Source organism: Agelaius phoeniceus, chromosome 7, assembly GCF_051311805.1.
Source record: "Agelaius phoeniceus isolate bAgePho1 chromosome 7, bAgePho1.hap1, whole genome shotgun sequence".
Lineage (NCBI taxonomy): Eukaryota > Metazoa > Chordata > Aves > Passeriformes > Icteridae > Agelaius > Agelaius phoeniceus.
In genome coordinates this window covers 31,623,701-31,636,758 of record NC_135271.1, presented here as the reverse complement: position 1 = coordinate 31,636,758, position 13,058 = coordinate 31,623,701, and the positions used below count along the sequence as shown (strand labels likewise).

At 38.1% G+C, this 13,058-nt stretch overlaps 1 protein-coding gene across 1 annotated transcript in view; it reads right to left on the bottom strand.

The window, feature by feature from the left end:
- Nucleotides 1-13,058, bottom strand: part of LRP2 (LDL receptor related protein 2) — a 110,851-nt gene that overhangs the window by 50,040 nt on the left and 47,753 nt on the right. The window contains exons 24-32 of the mRNA XM_077181442.1: nucleotides 12,748-12,864; nucleotides 11,233-11,610; nucleotides 10,111-10,359; nucleotides 7,714-7,925; nucleotides 7,061-7,245; nucleotides 5,948-6,176; nucleotides 4,698-4,875; nucleotides 2,594-2,722; nucleotides 1,450-1,616 (exon numbers count right to left, since the gene is read on the bottom strand). Of these exons, the coding sequence (XP_077037557.1) occupies nucleotides 1,450-1,616; nucleotides 2,594-2,722; nucleotides 4,698-4,875; nucleotides 5,948-6,176; nucleotides 7,061-7,245; nucleotides 7,714-7,925; nucleotides 10,111-10,359; nucleotides 11,233-11,610; nucleotides 12,748-12,864 (1,844 nt within the window). The remainder of the gene's footprint in view (nucleotides 1-1,449; nucleotides 1,617-2,593; nucleotides 2,723-4,697; nucleotides 4,876-5,947; nucleotides 6,177-7,060; nucleotides 7,246-7,713; nucleotides 7,926-10,110; nucleotides 10,360-11,232; nucleotides 11,611-12,747; nucleotides 12,865-13,058) is intronic.

Here is a 13,058-nt window from a genome sequence, read left to right as displayed (position 1 = left end):
CACAGGTGTCTCAGCTCTGTTTGGGAGCAACCGAAGCCTGAGGCCTGCAGGTCAGGGGAACAGCTGGGAGGCACAGCCCAGAGGCACACCTTTGGCAGGCCTTGTCAAGACCCACCTAAAGCAGACCTAACACCTAACACTTGCCCTGTGAAGGCACCTGCCATTCCACTTAGCAGGATTTAACTTGCTGATAATGGATGTATTAGCCCTTGACTGCCCACACTATTGTATATGTCAGCTGTGTCTGCTGGCTGACATCTGTCAAGAATATTTTTTCAGACTGCAGGGAAGATGAAACAGATTCCCAGGTACTTAAGTAATTTCTCGGGCAAAGATTTGCTTAAATAGGTCTATTTAACTACTTCATTGAACTAAACATTCTAACTCTAAGAACAAATGATTAAACAAAATGTAATTTCTTTATTAGTGGCATAGAATACACTTTAAAATTAGTTCTTTTAAAAATTGTATTTACTTCAGAGCTGCAAAATGTAAAGAAAGCAGATTGGGAAAAAAAACCCAAAAATCTTGTGTGGATGAAACATAACAAGTTTGTGTTAATTGTTTCTGTTAAAACATAATTACAGAAATCTCCTTATCTACCATCATATTTCTCCAAGACCTAATTATTGCTTTTCTTGACAAAAAGAATTGTTTTTAAGTTTCCAAGAGTGAAGACATATTGCAGAATCAGTAGTTTCCTATCACATCGGTCTCACAGACTACCATAGATTTTTTCCTTTTGAAGTGTCCATTCACAAAAATTATGTAATTTTTTCCCCTTTTGTTTTTTGTGACAAGTTAGCCTTATAGAACACACATAGTTTCTTAGTTCATGACCAGCAATAAAAGCAATTAGTCAAACAATTATAAATAACTACTAAAAATTAGTTCAAATTCATTTTTAAATCTATAAGCCTCGCATGTGCTACCTGGAAATTCTTGTGAGTTTGCAACCATCTATTTAAAGAAAAAGATGCTTCTTTATGATGTCAATTCATTAAGTGCTCAGACTAAATGCACATACATTCATTCTAATGCTAAGTGTCACTGTGTCCAATGCACTGCTCCCATGGAGAAGTGCTCTGGCTGTGTTTGCAGAGCTGACTGCTAAGTCAAGAGAGCAGAGAGAGCAAACTACAGCACAGCAGGGCTGAGAGCATGGGTCTGTCAATGCTCTCCAGTATTTCCTCTTCATGTCTCTGAGCCAGGAAAAAACATGAATCAGATGTTCCTGCTGACAAAAATAAGAACTACTTTACAAAAGACACAAAGCTTCTTTACTTGCCCTGGGGGAACAACCAACAAAATAAGAAAAAATTTTGAAAAAAAAAACCCACCACACCACACCAACAAAAAGAAATGCTAACATATTTCAGTCCAAAATACTTCTCAAAAATAAAAAAGGTTTTAATTTAGTGCAAATTTTGAACACAAATACTAACTTACTGGATTTTCAACCCAATAAATCATCTGTTCAGAGTCATCAAAGTCAACATCAACACCATTTTGAACTCCTGCTATTGGAACCATAGCATCATTTGTCTTCTCCTCAGGGTTCAGAGAAATTCCATAAATTATATTATCTCTTACAGCAATAAGGAAAGGGTGTTCAACTGTGAAAACAAAGAGTAATTCAGAGTTGCTTCTGGTCAAGAAAAAGGCATTATGATATGCTTTTGATATGCTTTCGCCCTCCCACCCAAAAGTTCCCTGATGCTGAGAATGGCTCAATATTACCAGTGATGTTTTGAAAACACTTACAAGAGGTTTGTTCCCTCACTAGGAACAAGGTTATCAGTTATTTAAACTGCTGTAACATTTTAAGTTTCAGCACTGTGCAATCACAAGGCAAATTCTTGTGATTGAGCAGAAGGAAGTAAATAAGGCAGGATCACTCACTGCCAAACAAAAGAAGGATATTTATGCAGCTGCTCTAAGCTGCTTTTTCAAATCTTTGAGAAGGGGAACCAGCCAAAGCTCTGAGGATTCTGCAGGACCTGCCTGTGATAGGTTCTAATGCATATTAAGCAGGACCCACAAGCATGGAACAACATCACAGGGCAACTGCTGATCATTATTACAAAATATAACTGCAGAAATGTTTTCTGGTTTTATCCCTAAGGGAACAGACATACTCCCTTTTGGTATATTTATTTTTAGGTAAACTTGTACCCTTATGCTTAAATCTTATTAACAAAGGGCAATGCATTGGGTGATCTGAGAAAGTGCATCAGAGAGCTGCAGAGTGAGAGTCAGCAACTGCATTTCTCATCTGCTAGGGACTAGGGGAAGAGAATCTCCTGAGCACAGATTCCCTCCCCTTTTCCTTGTGCTTTGGTCTTTGGAGAACAAATCCTACCCTCCTCTTCCCACAGGCACAAGCTACCACTTAACAGGGAACTGGGCTGTAGAAGTAACCCATTGAATCTTTTATAATAGATCAAATACTTGGCTGGTTGGTTTGGTTTTGATTTTCTTTACTGGCTGCTTAACACCTTCATATAAATTTTGCAGTAAAAAATCTGGCACGAAAAACCACAAAACACAGCATCACTGCACCTCTCAAAATCTCATTCATATACTGCCCTACCTCTCATGCAGTTCCTGTTATCAGGAGAAAGGATCCATCCTGAAGGGCAAGCACAGGAAAAAAAAAGTGGTCCAGATGAAGAAAGTAAGCAGAGATGGCTACAGGGGGATGATGCACAGGAATTAATACCTGAAAATAAGAAAGGAACTATTAGCAGCTATAACAATATAAGCAACTAGAGACAATATTCTCATTGCTCCTGACATTAACCCAGAACTAAGAAAGTTTTGCTATTTTCTTAAAATTAAAACAATGAAATTATTTCTAAGAACCACAAGGAATACAATATACTTGTGACAGGATACAATTTCCCATGGAAAACCAGTACATTATCATAGTAATCTTTGCAATTTTTATGCATCACAAAAAAAGCTTTCAAACTCTATTTCAAACTTTTCTTAACTGCATGAGGAAACCTGTGGGATTTGCAGTCCTTGATTGTAATAACCCTTCTAGATGGAGGATTTAAATTATTTGCTGAAACTTCTTAGAGAAACTAAAGAGAAAATAGTTGCAATGTCTTACTCAAAGATAGTGGGAATTCAACACCAAATTTCTTAGCTCACTTTAAAACTGTGAATCGAAAGTTGTAAAATGTAAAAAAAAGACACTGAAAATCTCTCCTGACTGCTATTATTACTATACACTAAAATTCAATCTAAACCACTTCCACAAACTTGCTACTGTACAAGATTTTTCAGAATGAGTAATCTTCATAAGAAAACAAAAATCAGATTTTGAGTACATCCTTAGCAAAGGCAGCAGACTTTACTCTAAAAAGCTTGGAAGTTCCAGGAATTTACACAATTGTTACTAATATAAAAACTAACAAGAACTGAAAACAAATTAACATGACAATAAAATAATGGCATAAACTCAGAACTCAAACTGTAAGAAAATTGTTCATGTCATCAGTATAAAAAATCTAAACTCTGGTTAGTGTAAGATCCAATGGTTTACAAAATAAGAGAGTGGATGACAGTTTTATTACTGCATCTGGAACTTCAATCAGCATGTAATTATTCCTTCATTTGTCAACATCAGTGTGTTGTGCTATTCTGCAAGGACTCTATTCTCTCCCTTTTCGCCTGGCCACATAGAGTACAATAGAATAAGTCAGAATGAAAAATTATCAAATGTACTAAATACAATGAAGAAAAAGAAGAAAAAATTCTCCAGGGATAGAAATTTTTTTAAACCTTAGGTTGTAAAATAAAACCTCTCAAAGCATAAATATGATGAATCAATTAAAGCTATGCCCTGCTAACTGAACAATTGACAGTGAGAATAGACAGCTTTAGTTTTGAACATGTCTGAGGAAGGCTTTGTTCCAAAATAAATCCAGCACTGAAAGTACTAGTGCTTTACTCAGATACTCAGGGAAGTCTCCACCTTCCCTGGCATGGGGGTGTATTTGAGGAAAAAAAGAAAAATAAAAAGTAATATTTATTAGCTGGAAACACTCCATACACAAGAAATATAACTGAAGCTGAAAGATAATATTCATATCAACATGCTCAACACTCTTCAAGTCATGCTATGAAATAACAAAACAGTCTGATATGAAAGATCTCTACCTAACAGAAATAATTTAGGGTTTTTTAGTCTTTAAGCTGCAAGAGATCACCTGCACAAGATCTCAGAGAGAACATTTAATGCAATGAAGGGCATTATTTATCATTATTGTTTCATTGACTAAAATAATGTAGAAGTACTTTCAGAGAAAGTTGATGACAGTAATCTTTTCAAAAATTATTATTACCGCACAAGAAATTGAATCTAGTATGCCACAGAGAGAAATTTTTTAAATTAAAATGCTTTCCAAAAATGCCTCAATTGTCTTGTAAAAACATTCAGAACAAAGTGCAAGAAAATGGCACACACTACCTCCTTCTTTTTCTTTTTGGCTAGTCATCATCCTGAAATGCTGCCTAGGTGGTTGCTTTCCCTAGCACCAGACTGAACAGTTGCAAGTCAATAGTATGAATCATTTGCTTGTTTTAACCCAACCCATTTGCTGAAAAGACTGATTCTTGGTGTTCTAATGAATGACATCACTGCATGCTTATTTCTGCAATTACCAAAGTTGTTTTGATGAACTTACCATTAGGCTGCTTTACAGGATGGACTGCCACAAGACCCAAAGGCTGGTGAATGTTATAAATCATAACTGTCTGGTTTCCTCCATGCCATTTATTGGCCCGAATTACTCGATTAGTATAGCGGTCACTCCAGTACACAAAATCTTCAAAGACAGTTAGACCATGTGGATGCTGCAATATCTAAAAAGGCAAGGTTGATTACCAATTTACTTCTGGAGATTTGCAGATGTAAAGCTTGCAATGAAGTAATAACAGAGGTGAGCATAATTTTTAAATAAATAAATAATGAAGCAACGGTGTCTCAAAAGATATTTTTCAGAAAAAAAAAATGAAATGTCATCTATAGTCTAAAAATAATACATTAATAATGAGGAAAATATATATTGTTTTAAAGTGGAATGCTATATAGACCCTGTGAGATAAAGAGAATGAGGAATTAACAAAGCAGTCTAACTACTTTGGGTAGAACCCACAGATAAAGAGCCAACTGTAGATTTTCAAAAAGCACAAGAGGAAATGTCTAGTGAGAATTATGGATTTGTCAAGAACCTGCATCCTTGATAAGCCCCCCTAAAATTTACCAGAGGATCAAAGAAGGAGGTTTATCTAGATTTCAGATAACCAGGAGTGGAAAGATTGCCTTGGCTCCTATATCACACTAATTGTCTCTCCAGCCAAAAGTAAAAACCCAGGAGTCAATTATTGAAAACATTCACATGGTTATTGATACCAGCTTCTGTGTGCCAGCTGAACATCTGTGCTATTGTGTTGGTACAAGGACAGTGCTACAAGCTGCCAGCAGCACTTCACTGGGAGACAGACTGTAAGAGGGATTGTCTTGATGGAGTTGCTGCACACAAGTCATAGCACAAAACCCTTCACTCCTGTCAAGAATAGTAGCAATAATCACTCACAAAATACCAGGAAAAGTTTCTCCAGGCTTTCTCTACTATATTTGCCTACAGAAAATGTACCACCTAGTTGCAGCAGTGTCTGATGTCACCTCCAGATTTCACATATGCAGACAGAACAGATGAGAATGCTATAAAGCATCAAGTCTACAAGCAGCTCCAGACTCCTGAGAGACTGAATAGGATAGCAATTTCTCTTTTTCCAGCAGCAGGAAGCAGATAAAATACTTCACATCTGCTTCACTCAAGAATTTTGAAGAAAAATACACCCAAGTCTATGACAATGCTAATATATTTTTCAGTACTATCAGCAGGGACACAGTTCCTCATTAATGTCTTACCAGATCACTTGCAACCACCTGTCGTCTGTTGTTTCCATTGTAATCACAGAAATCGATATAATCAAGATAAGCATCAGCAAAATAGAGAAGTTTATTTGGATAATCAATGGAAAGTCCATTGGGCCAGTAGATTTTATTATTGACAATCACTGTGCGCATTTTGCCATCCATGCTGGCTTTTTCAATTCGGGGGTTTTGGCCCCAGTCCGTCCAGAACATTACATGAGCACTGAAAAAAGTAACTCATGGTTAGCAACCTGGGAAAAAAACTAGCAGCCTATTGAGAAACATTCCATAAAGAATCATTAGCCAAAAAGTAGAAGCCATCTTTCTATGAACAGTTCTATATAATGATACTGAAACAATTTACTTTAGCAACATGCTTACTGAAGATATTACAGTAATTTCTGTTATAAAAATTCTTTTAATACGTCTACTGTTGTTTCTATTTGTCAATAATAGCAGCTACTGGTTTTGTCAATATAGAAGCTACTGGTGTCACTGGTTTTTAATGTTTATTATAATCTCATCTTCTGACTGCTATGTAATAATTTAATACAGGCTTACACTCTAACAGGTATGCATTGATAATGTTAACAGCATTGAAACTGGCAGTAAACAGAGTTCAAGGCATTGAAAACCTCAAAAAAAGTAAAATTTTGTACATGAACAGTTCAAATCATCACATTTACTCTATACCACTTGCTATCTGAAATGGGAAGGTGCTTTTGTGATAACAATACAATCTGGATAATTATTTCAGACTTGGAACTATGAAGGTAGGCATATGACATGAAATCACGTTGTTTGTGGTATACCACCAACTGAAGTGATACATCATAATTTTGAATTAATACTTCTTAACTCAGAAGCAAATGAAGAAAAATCTTTTATAGGTGAAAAACCATCTTGTTGCACTGAAACAGAGCAACATATCACCAGTAATTACTTAATGACTTGAAATATTAATCAACTCTGCAAACACACTAAATTGTTCAAAGTTGTTCCTTCCACTTGTCATTTACAATTCCAATACAATTTGGACATGTCTTAAATTTTAATAGTTACATCATAAAATAAGCATCTTAATAAAAATAATATGAAAAATCTTACTCAGTTCTAGGATCTAACACTAGTCCTCTTGGGTTTGTTATATTTTCACTGATCAGCACAGTCCTGTGGCTCCCATCCATTTTGGAGACTTCAATTGTTTCCAGAACAAAGTCTGTCCAGTAAAGGTTACGACCCACCCAATCCACTGCTATACTTTCAGTCACAGTGACACCACTGTCAAACACCTGTTCAAGAACAAAAAAGCAGGTGGGGCAGAGGAAAAAAAAAGATTATATTAAATTTTACCCTTTGCATTTCTATAGATATGGAAAATTATGAACCAAGTTTCCAATGTCTTCTAGGTCTACAATGCAGAATGAATCACAATGTACATATTCAAAATGATGGCAAAGCATAAACCCAAACTCTCCTACTAACTTCAGGAGGTCTATTGAAGAAGTTAGAATTTACTAATAGGAAAATCAGTTTATATTGTGATGCTTAAAAAAGGGTTTCTGGAAAGCATTCAGTTTCCCTTTTCAAACAGCTATTTGAAATGTTAGCTTAGCTTATCTACAAAGTTGTTTCACTTTGCCTCTCTTATCTCTTTTCTTACTATATTTGGATTTTCCTCTTCTCCTTCATTAACTAAAGATACAGTGTCTTCATTTTCTCTCCATAAAAGACAAGAAAACTTACTCAGCAAAACTTACTATTTTTCGGTCACTCCCATTTTGATAAGCACTCCAAATTTTATCCTGTGTTGTATCAGACCAAAAGATACGATCTGTGACTGAATCAAAATCAATAGCCACAATATTTGTCCCATCCCGAACCAGAGAATAAATACTGTGTGACTGAGAAGTGATGTTATCCACAACAATTTGGTTACGACTTGCCACCAGCAAAAGCAGATTCCCAGATTCTGTCAGAGGAATAGAAATTAAAATAAACCAATGAGCTATTCAACAGTAATTGGGAGAAAAAGAAACCCTGAGTAATTTAACATGACTTTATAGCATCAACGCTATAGTATCTAGACATAAATATTGAAAGGAGAAATTTAAATCAATTCCCAGGCCAAGATATAGTATCATATCCAGTCTGTCCATCCTGACTTTTAAATCTACATTGGCTTTTCTCCATAATTCCTTTTACAGACTTCCCTCCCAGGCTCCTATCTGGACCTTAGGTCCTATTGCCCACTGTCTAACCAGTTTGCTGCTGATATCCAACACTCATTCCTCCATAAAACTCTTTCATCTCCCACTCCAGATTCAACTCCCAAAGTTTTTGGCACCTCCAATTAATCTGCTCAGCCTGGTCTCCCTCCTTTGTAACCCACCTTCTCTTTTTTCCCCCTTTGGACCATGTGGGAACAAGGGAGAAGAAGCAGATTACAGGAAAGCCATAGATTGCTGTAATTAGGTTGCACAGATAAGATGCTGAAAAACAACTGAAGAGCATCAACCATAAAGACAGCAAAGTACAAGAAACTCCCTATTAGTAACGGCCAAGCTTATGTGCAGAGAAAATGCAAGTGTCTTCCACAACCTGAGTATATCCCTAAACCAGGAAACTTGTAGAGATAAATTCCACAGGGTTTATGGCTTCTCTTCCCTGTCAGTGTACTACAGAAGAGACAGAGAACAACTGGCATCTGGGCTGCATCAGTGATGTCTGCTCCTTAGAAATGAGCAAAGTACAGCATAGGCACCAGGTAAGTCTTATGAAAGGCTGGGATTTTAACACTTTGTGAGCATTGAACTTTATAAACAGTTAATTTTGGCCTACGGCTTACAAACCTCTGACATTGCTTTTCTTCAAAATATATTTTTGATCATTGCAAGCTAAAAAAAATAGCGTTCATTGAAATATACTAATTCTATGAAATATTAGTTTCTAATTAACCCTACAGCTGACAGTTTTAATTCTCACGGTCATCTTCCATGAACAGCTCTAAAATCAACTCTTTTAAGAGAAAAAGATGTAATGGCAAAGTGTTGGCAGTTAGATTTTTCCTTTAGTTCCTTTCTCTCAGGGAATTTTCTCCAATTTGTTGCTAAAAGATAATTAAGGACTGGTACTTAAGAGAGACAAAGGATATAGCCCAGGAGAAGGGGGATGAGTGCAGCTGGTTGCACTATCTAGCTGAGGGGCATTTTCTCGGGAAGGGCAGCAATACCTCGAGATTTTGGCTGAGGGGTGAGGGGCTGGGCTGGACTCCATGCTTTTGCTGTTGGCATCGGAGGAGGACGGTCGGTCGAGCTGATGCCACTGCCACCGCCCCACCCCGTACTGCTTCTTCCTTACTGTGGGTGAGCCTCTGCTTGTAAGAGCAGCTGGTGGACTGGCACCTTCTTAACACCCTACCGCACTAGAAAGGGCCCTCACCACCTACCTGAGTGCCTCAGGAGAAAACCTGGGACCCCCTCGAAGGAGGCTCTCCTCCGGCTGCACGGAGCGGGGCTGCCGCTGCCCAGCCCTGTCGTTTTTCTGCCACTGCTCCGGGTTTTCGCTACACTCCAACCCCACTCCCCTGCCTGCTGGGAAGCCCCTGAGGCTCCTGCTACCGCTGTGGAGTTTCTGATACATTTCCTTTCCTACTCTGGGGTTGCAGCCACCGCTCCGAGGTTCTTACCGCAGCCCAATTCACCATCCCTCCCGTGAGGGGGACGCGGCCGAGCTCGCGCCACAGCGCCCCCTGCCGGCGCAGGGGAATCACCGCAGCCGCCCCGCCGGGCCGGAGCCAACAGCGCCCCTGGCGGCCGGGGGCGGAACTGCAGCGAAGGGAAGCGCCCGCAGCCCAGAGGAGGCGGCCCCGGGCGTCCGGTTCGGTTCGGTTCGGTTCGCTGCGGCTAGAGGGGTTGGCTATTTGTCTTGTTATACATATCTACATGTGTATATATATTAATAAAGAACTGCTATTTCTTTTCCCATATCTTTGCCTGAAAGCTCCTTAATTTCAAAGTTATAATTATTTGGAGGGAAGGGCATCATATTTTCCTTTCCACCTTCCTTGGCAGAGACCTGTCTTTCAAACTGAGACACAAAGCTGGACAGTTTTCAGGCACTGCTGTCATTCTTAGACTAACATCAATGTTTCTCACCTGCTGCTTTACAAATCCTCCCATTGGCTTCTAGAATGTATCCTTCATCACAATAACACCTAAAGGATCCTCTCTCGTTGTAACAGTGCTGACTACAAAAGCCTGGAGGGTCACATTCATTAATATCTTCACAGGTCTTGGAGTCATTTGCAAGCTGGTATCCAATAGGACAGGTACACTGAGCTCCAAAAGGTCCTTGAATACATTCATGAGTGCAGCCAGCATTATTGTCAGAGCAGCTTTCCTGATCTGAAGATGGGTTGGGGAAAGAGATAAGCAAATAATCAACAAATGCTTCCTGTGATAAATTTAAATCTTTACAATTGTATTATTAGCCAAAGACTGCTACTAAAATGACCGCAGAATCTCAGTTATGCAGTGTGAGAATGGACTGTGGTCCTTATGCAAAATACAGCAAACACAGTGCACATTAAGGCAGGTAACAACATCACCTGTACTGAATCTCATCAAATGAATGCCAAACAGAAGGCTAAGTAAATACAACAACTTTTTCAAAAATAGATAGAAATATACAAAATTTACTTTACCACTCCAATCTTAAAGTTGTATAAATAATAATTTAAAATAGTTTATAATCATACCTGGCTGGGGTTCATCTGAGAATGTGCATTGATTAAAGAGAAGAAGGAGGAAAGAAGGAAAGAAAAAGATTATGTTTAAATCAATTAATAATCAACATAAATACAAATTCTCACTACAAATGAACTTCTTGATTTTAATCACGATTCTTGAAGTTAAAAATTTACAAGAGAATATTAAGGATTGAATCACATTGCATCTGAACATAAAGCATATTATGCTTTAGTGAATGTGTCCAGGAACACAAAGTTCGTTCCCATGTAATTATATAAAAATCTAAAGTCAGTGGGAATCACACTGGAATTCAGAGCACAAGACTGGACATAGCGAATGAATTCCTCAGTCATCATTGCAGTATCTTTTCACTGGAAGCAAGTTCTACTTAGAAATGTGAGTTCAAATTACATTGTGCTTACATTTCCACCAGAAACATTGTGACATTAAATAGAGCATGCTGAGTATTTCATTTCTTCCTGAAGACATGACACATAGTCTACAGTAGATACTTGAAGAGTAACTTACTGCACAGTGGGGATTCATCAGCTCCATTAGGACAGTCAGCAGAATTGTCACATACTTTGCTGAGATTCACACAGATACTGTGACCTGGACATTGCCACTGCCAGCTGGGGCAGCGAAAGGGCTGAGTTGGACAATCCCTCTCATCGCTCATATCCCTGCAGTCGTTATCCCCATCACAGATCCACGCTCGGTACACACAATTGCCATTATCACAGCGGAAAAGCGAGGGAGGACATGTTCTGGGAGGACACCTGTGATGTTCATCTGAGCCATCTGCACAATCAACATGGCCATCACATTCCCAGTGATCAGGAATACAACTGCCATCTGATTGACACTGGAATTCATGCTGGTGGCACATCCCTGGTGGTCTTGTAGCTAGAACAGTGACATTCAACAGTTCAGAAGCTGTTTCAATTTTAGACAGAGAAGCAAAACCACTATGTGTATTCATCTCTTATATAACTAGTTACAGTGCTATTAAGAAATGTGCTGCTTTTAGATCAAGGCATAGATTCACAGTCACTCAATTTTGACATTTCAAAATGTCACTAATTTCACTCCTATTTTATAATGTGGTCAACAAGGCAATTCAACTATTGTTATACTTTAAGCAAGCACATATTTATACCTATGTACCTGTCCAAAGCTACAGAAAATCAGTTTCTCTTTCACCACCCTGTGTTGTAGCATTTTGACTAATTTAAGTATAAAAAATTACTAAAAAAAAAGTTTCAATATAACTCTCATTAATACCAGGTTTTCATATTAATAAAATTTATTTTGCTTTAAAATCCTGAGACTGAAATGCCAAGTAAAACAAAATGTTATAGCCAAAAGGAATGCAAACTGTCCTCTTTGTTTGGGCCATCTACTCTTGCCAGCATAATCTGCTTAGTCTATTCCAAGATTGTTAGAGGGATGAAGCACCTCTCCTACAAGAAAAGACTAAAAGAATTAAAATTGTTCAGCCTGGAAAAGAGTAAAGCTTAGGGGTGACCTTATTGTGGCCTTTCTTATAGGCTCCCTTCAGGTACTGAAAGATGGGGAGAAAATTTTTACAAGGGTATGCAGTTACAGGACAAAGAAGAATGGCTTCAAACTGAAAGAAAACAGGTTTAGATCAGATATTAGGAATAAATTTTTTGCTGTGAGGAAGGTGAGGCATTGGAACAGGTTTTCCAGAGAAATTGTGGATGCCATATCCCTGGAAGACCAGGTGGAATGGGGCTTTGAGCAACCTGGTCTAGTGAAAGGTGACTCTGCCCATGGCAGGGGGGTTGAAATTAGATGATCTTTAAGATTCATTCCAACCCAAGCCATTCTATGATTCTATGATATTCTTACACTGGAACCTGTGTTTGAAATTCCTGCTCAGGAGAATGATGTAAAGACAAGTTTCTCTGAAAAGAATATTAAGATTTCAAGGACAGTATTTTACATAACAGATTAAAGGAAATTTCCAAAAGCATCACTTAATAACTGAAGTATTTCTTTCATCATCAATATACTTACGGCAATCGGCCTCGTCTGAGTGATCATTACAGTCAAAAACACCATCACACTGGTAATAGGTGCTGATACACTGGTCTCCACTTAGACATTTAAACTCTGTGGCACTGCAGTTATATACTACAAAATTCAAAAATATTGAATGTTATTTATTTATTTTACAGAGCTAGACTGCATCAGATTTATCCTACAGGTGCTTAAGTCTGATATGGTATCAATTCCACTGAAGACCATCATTTCCCTAAGACACAGAAAATGCAGTGACTTTGCAATTCACAGAAAACAGAGGAAACAGATTTCAGCCCTCCACAAGC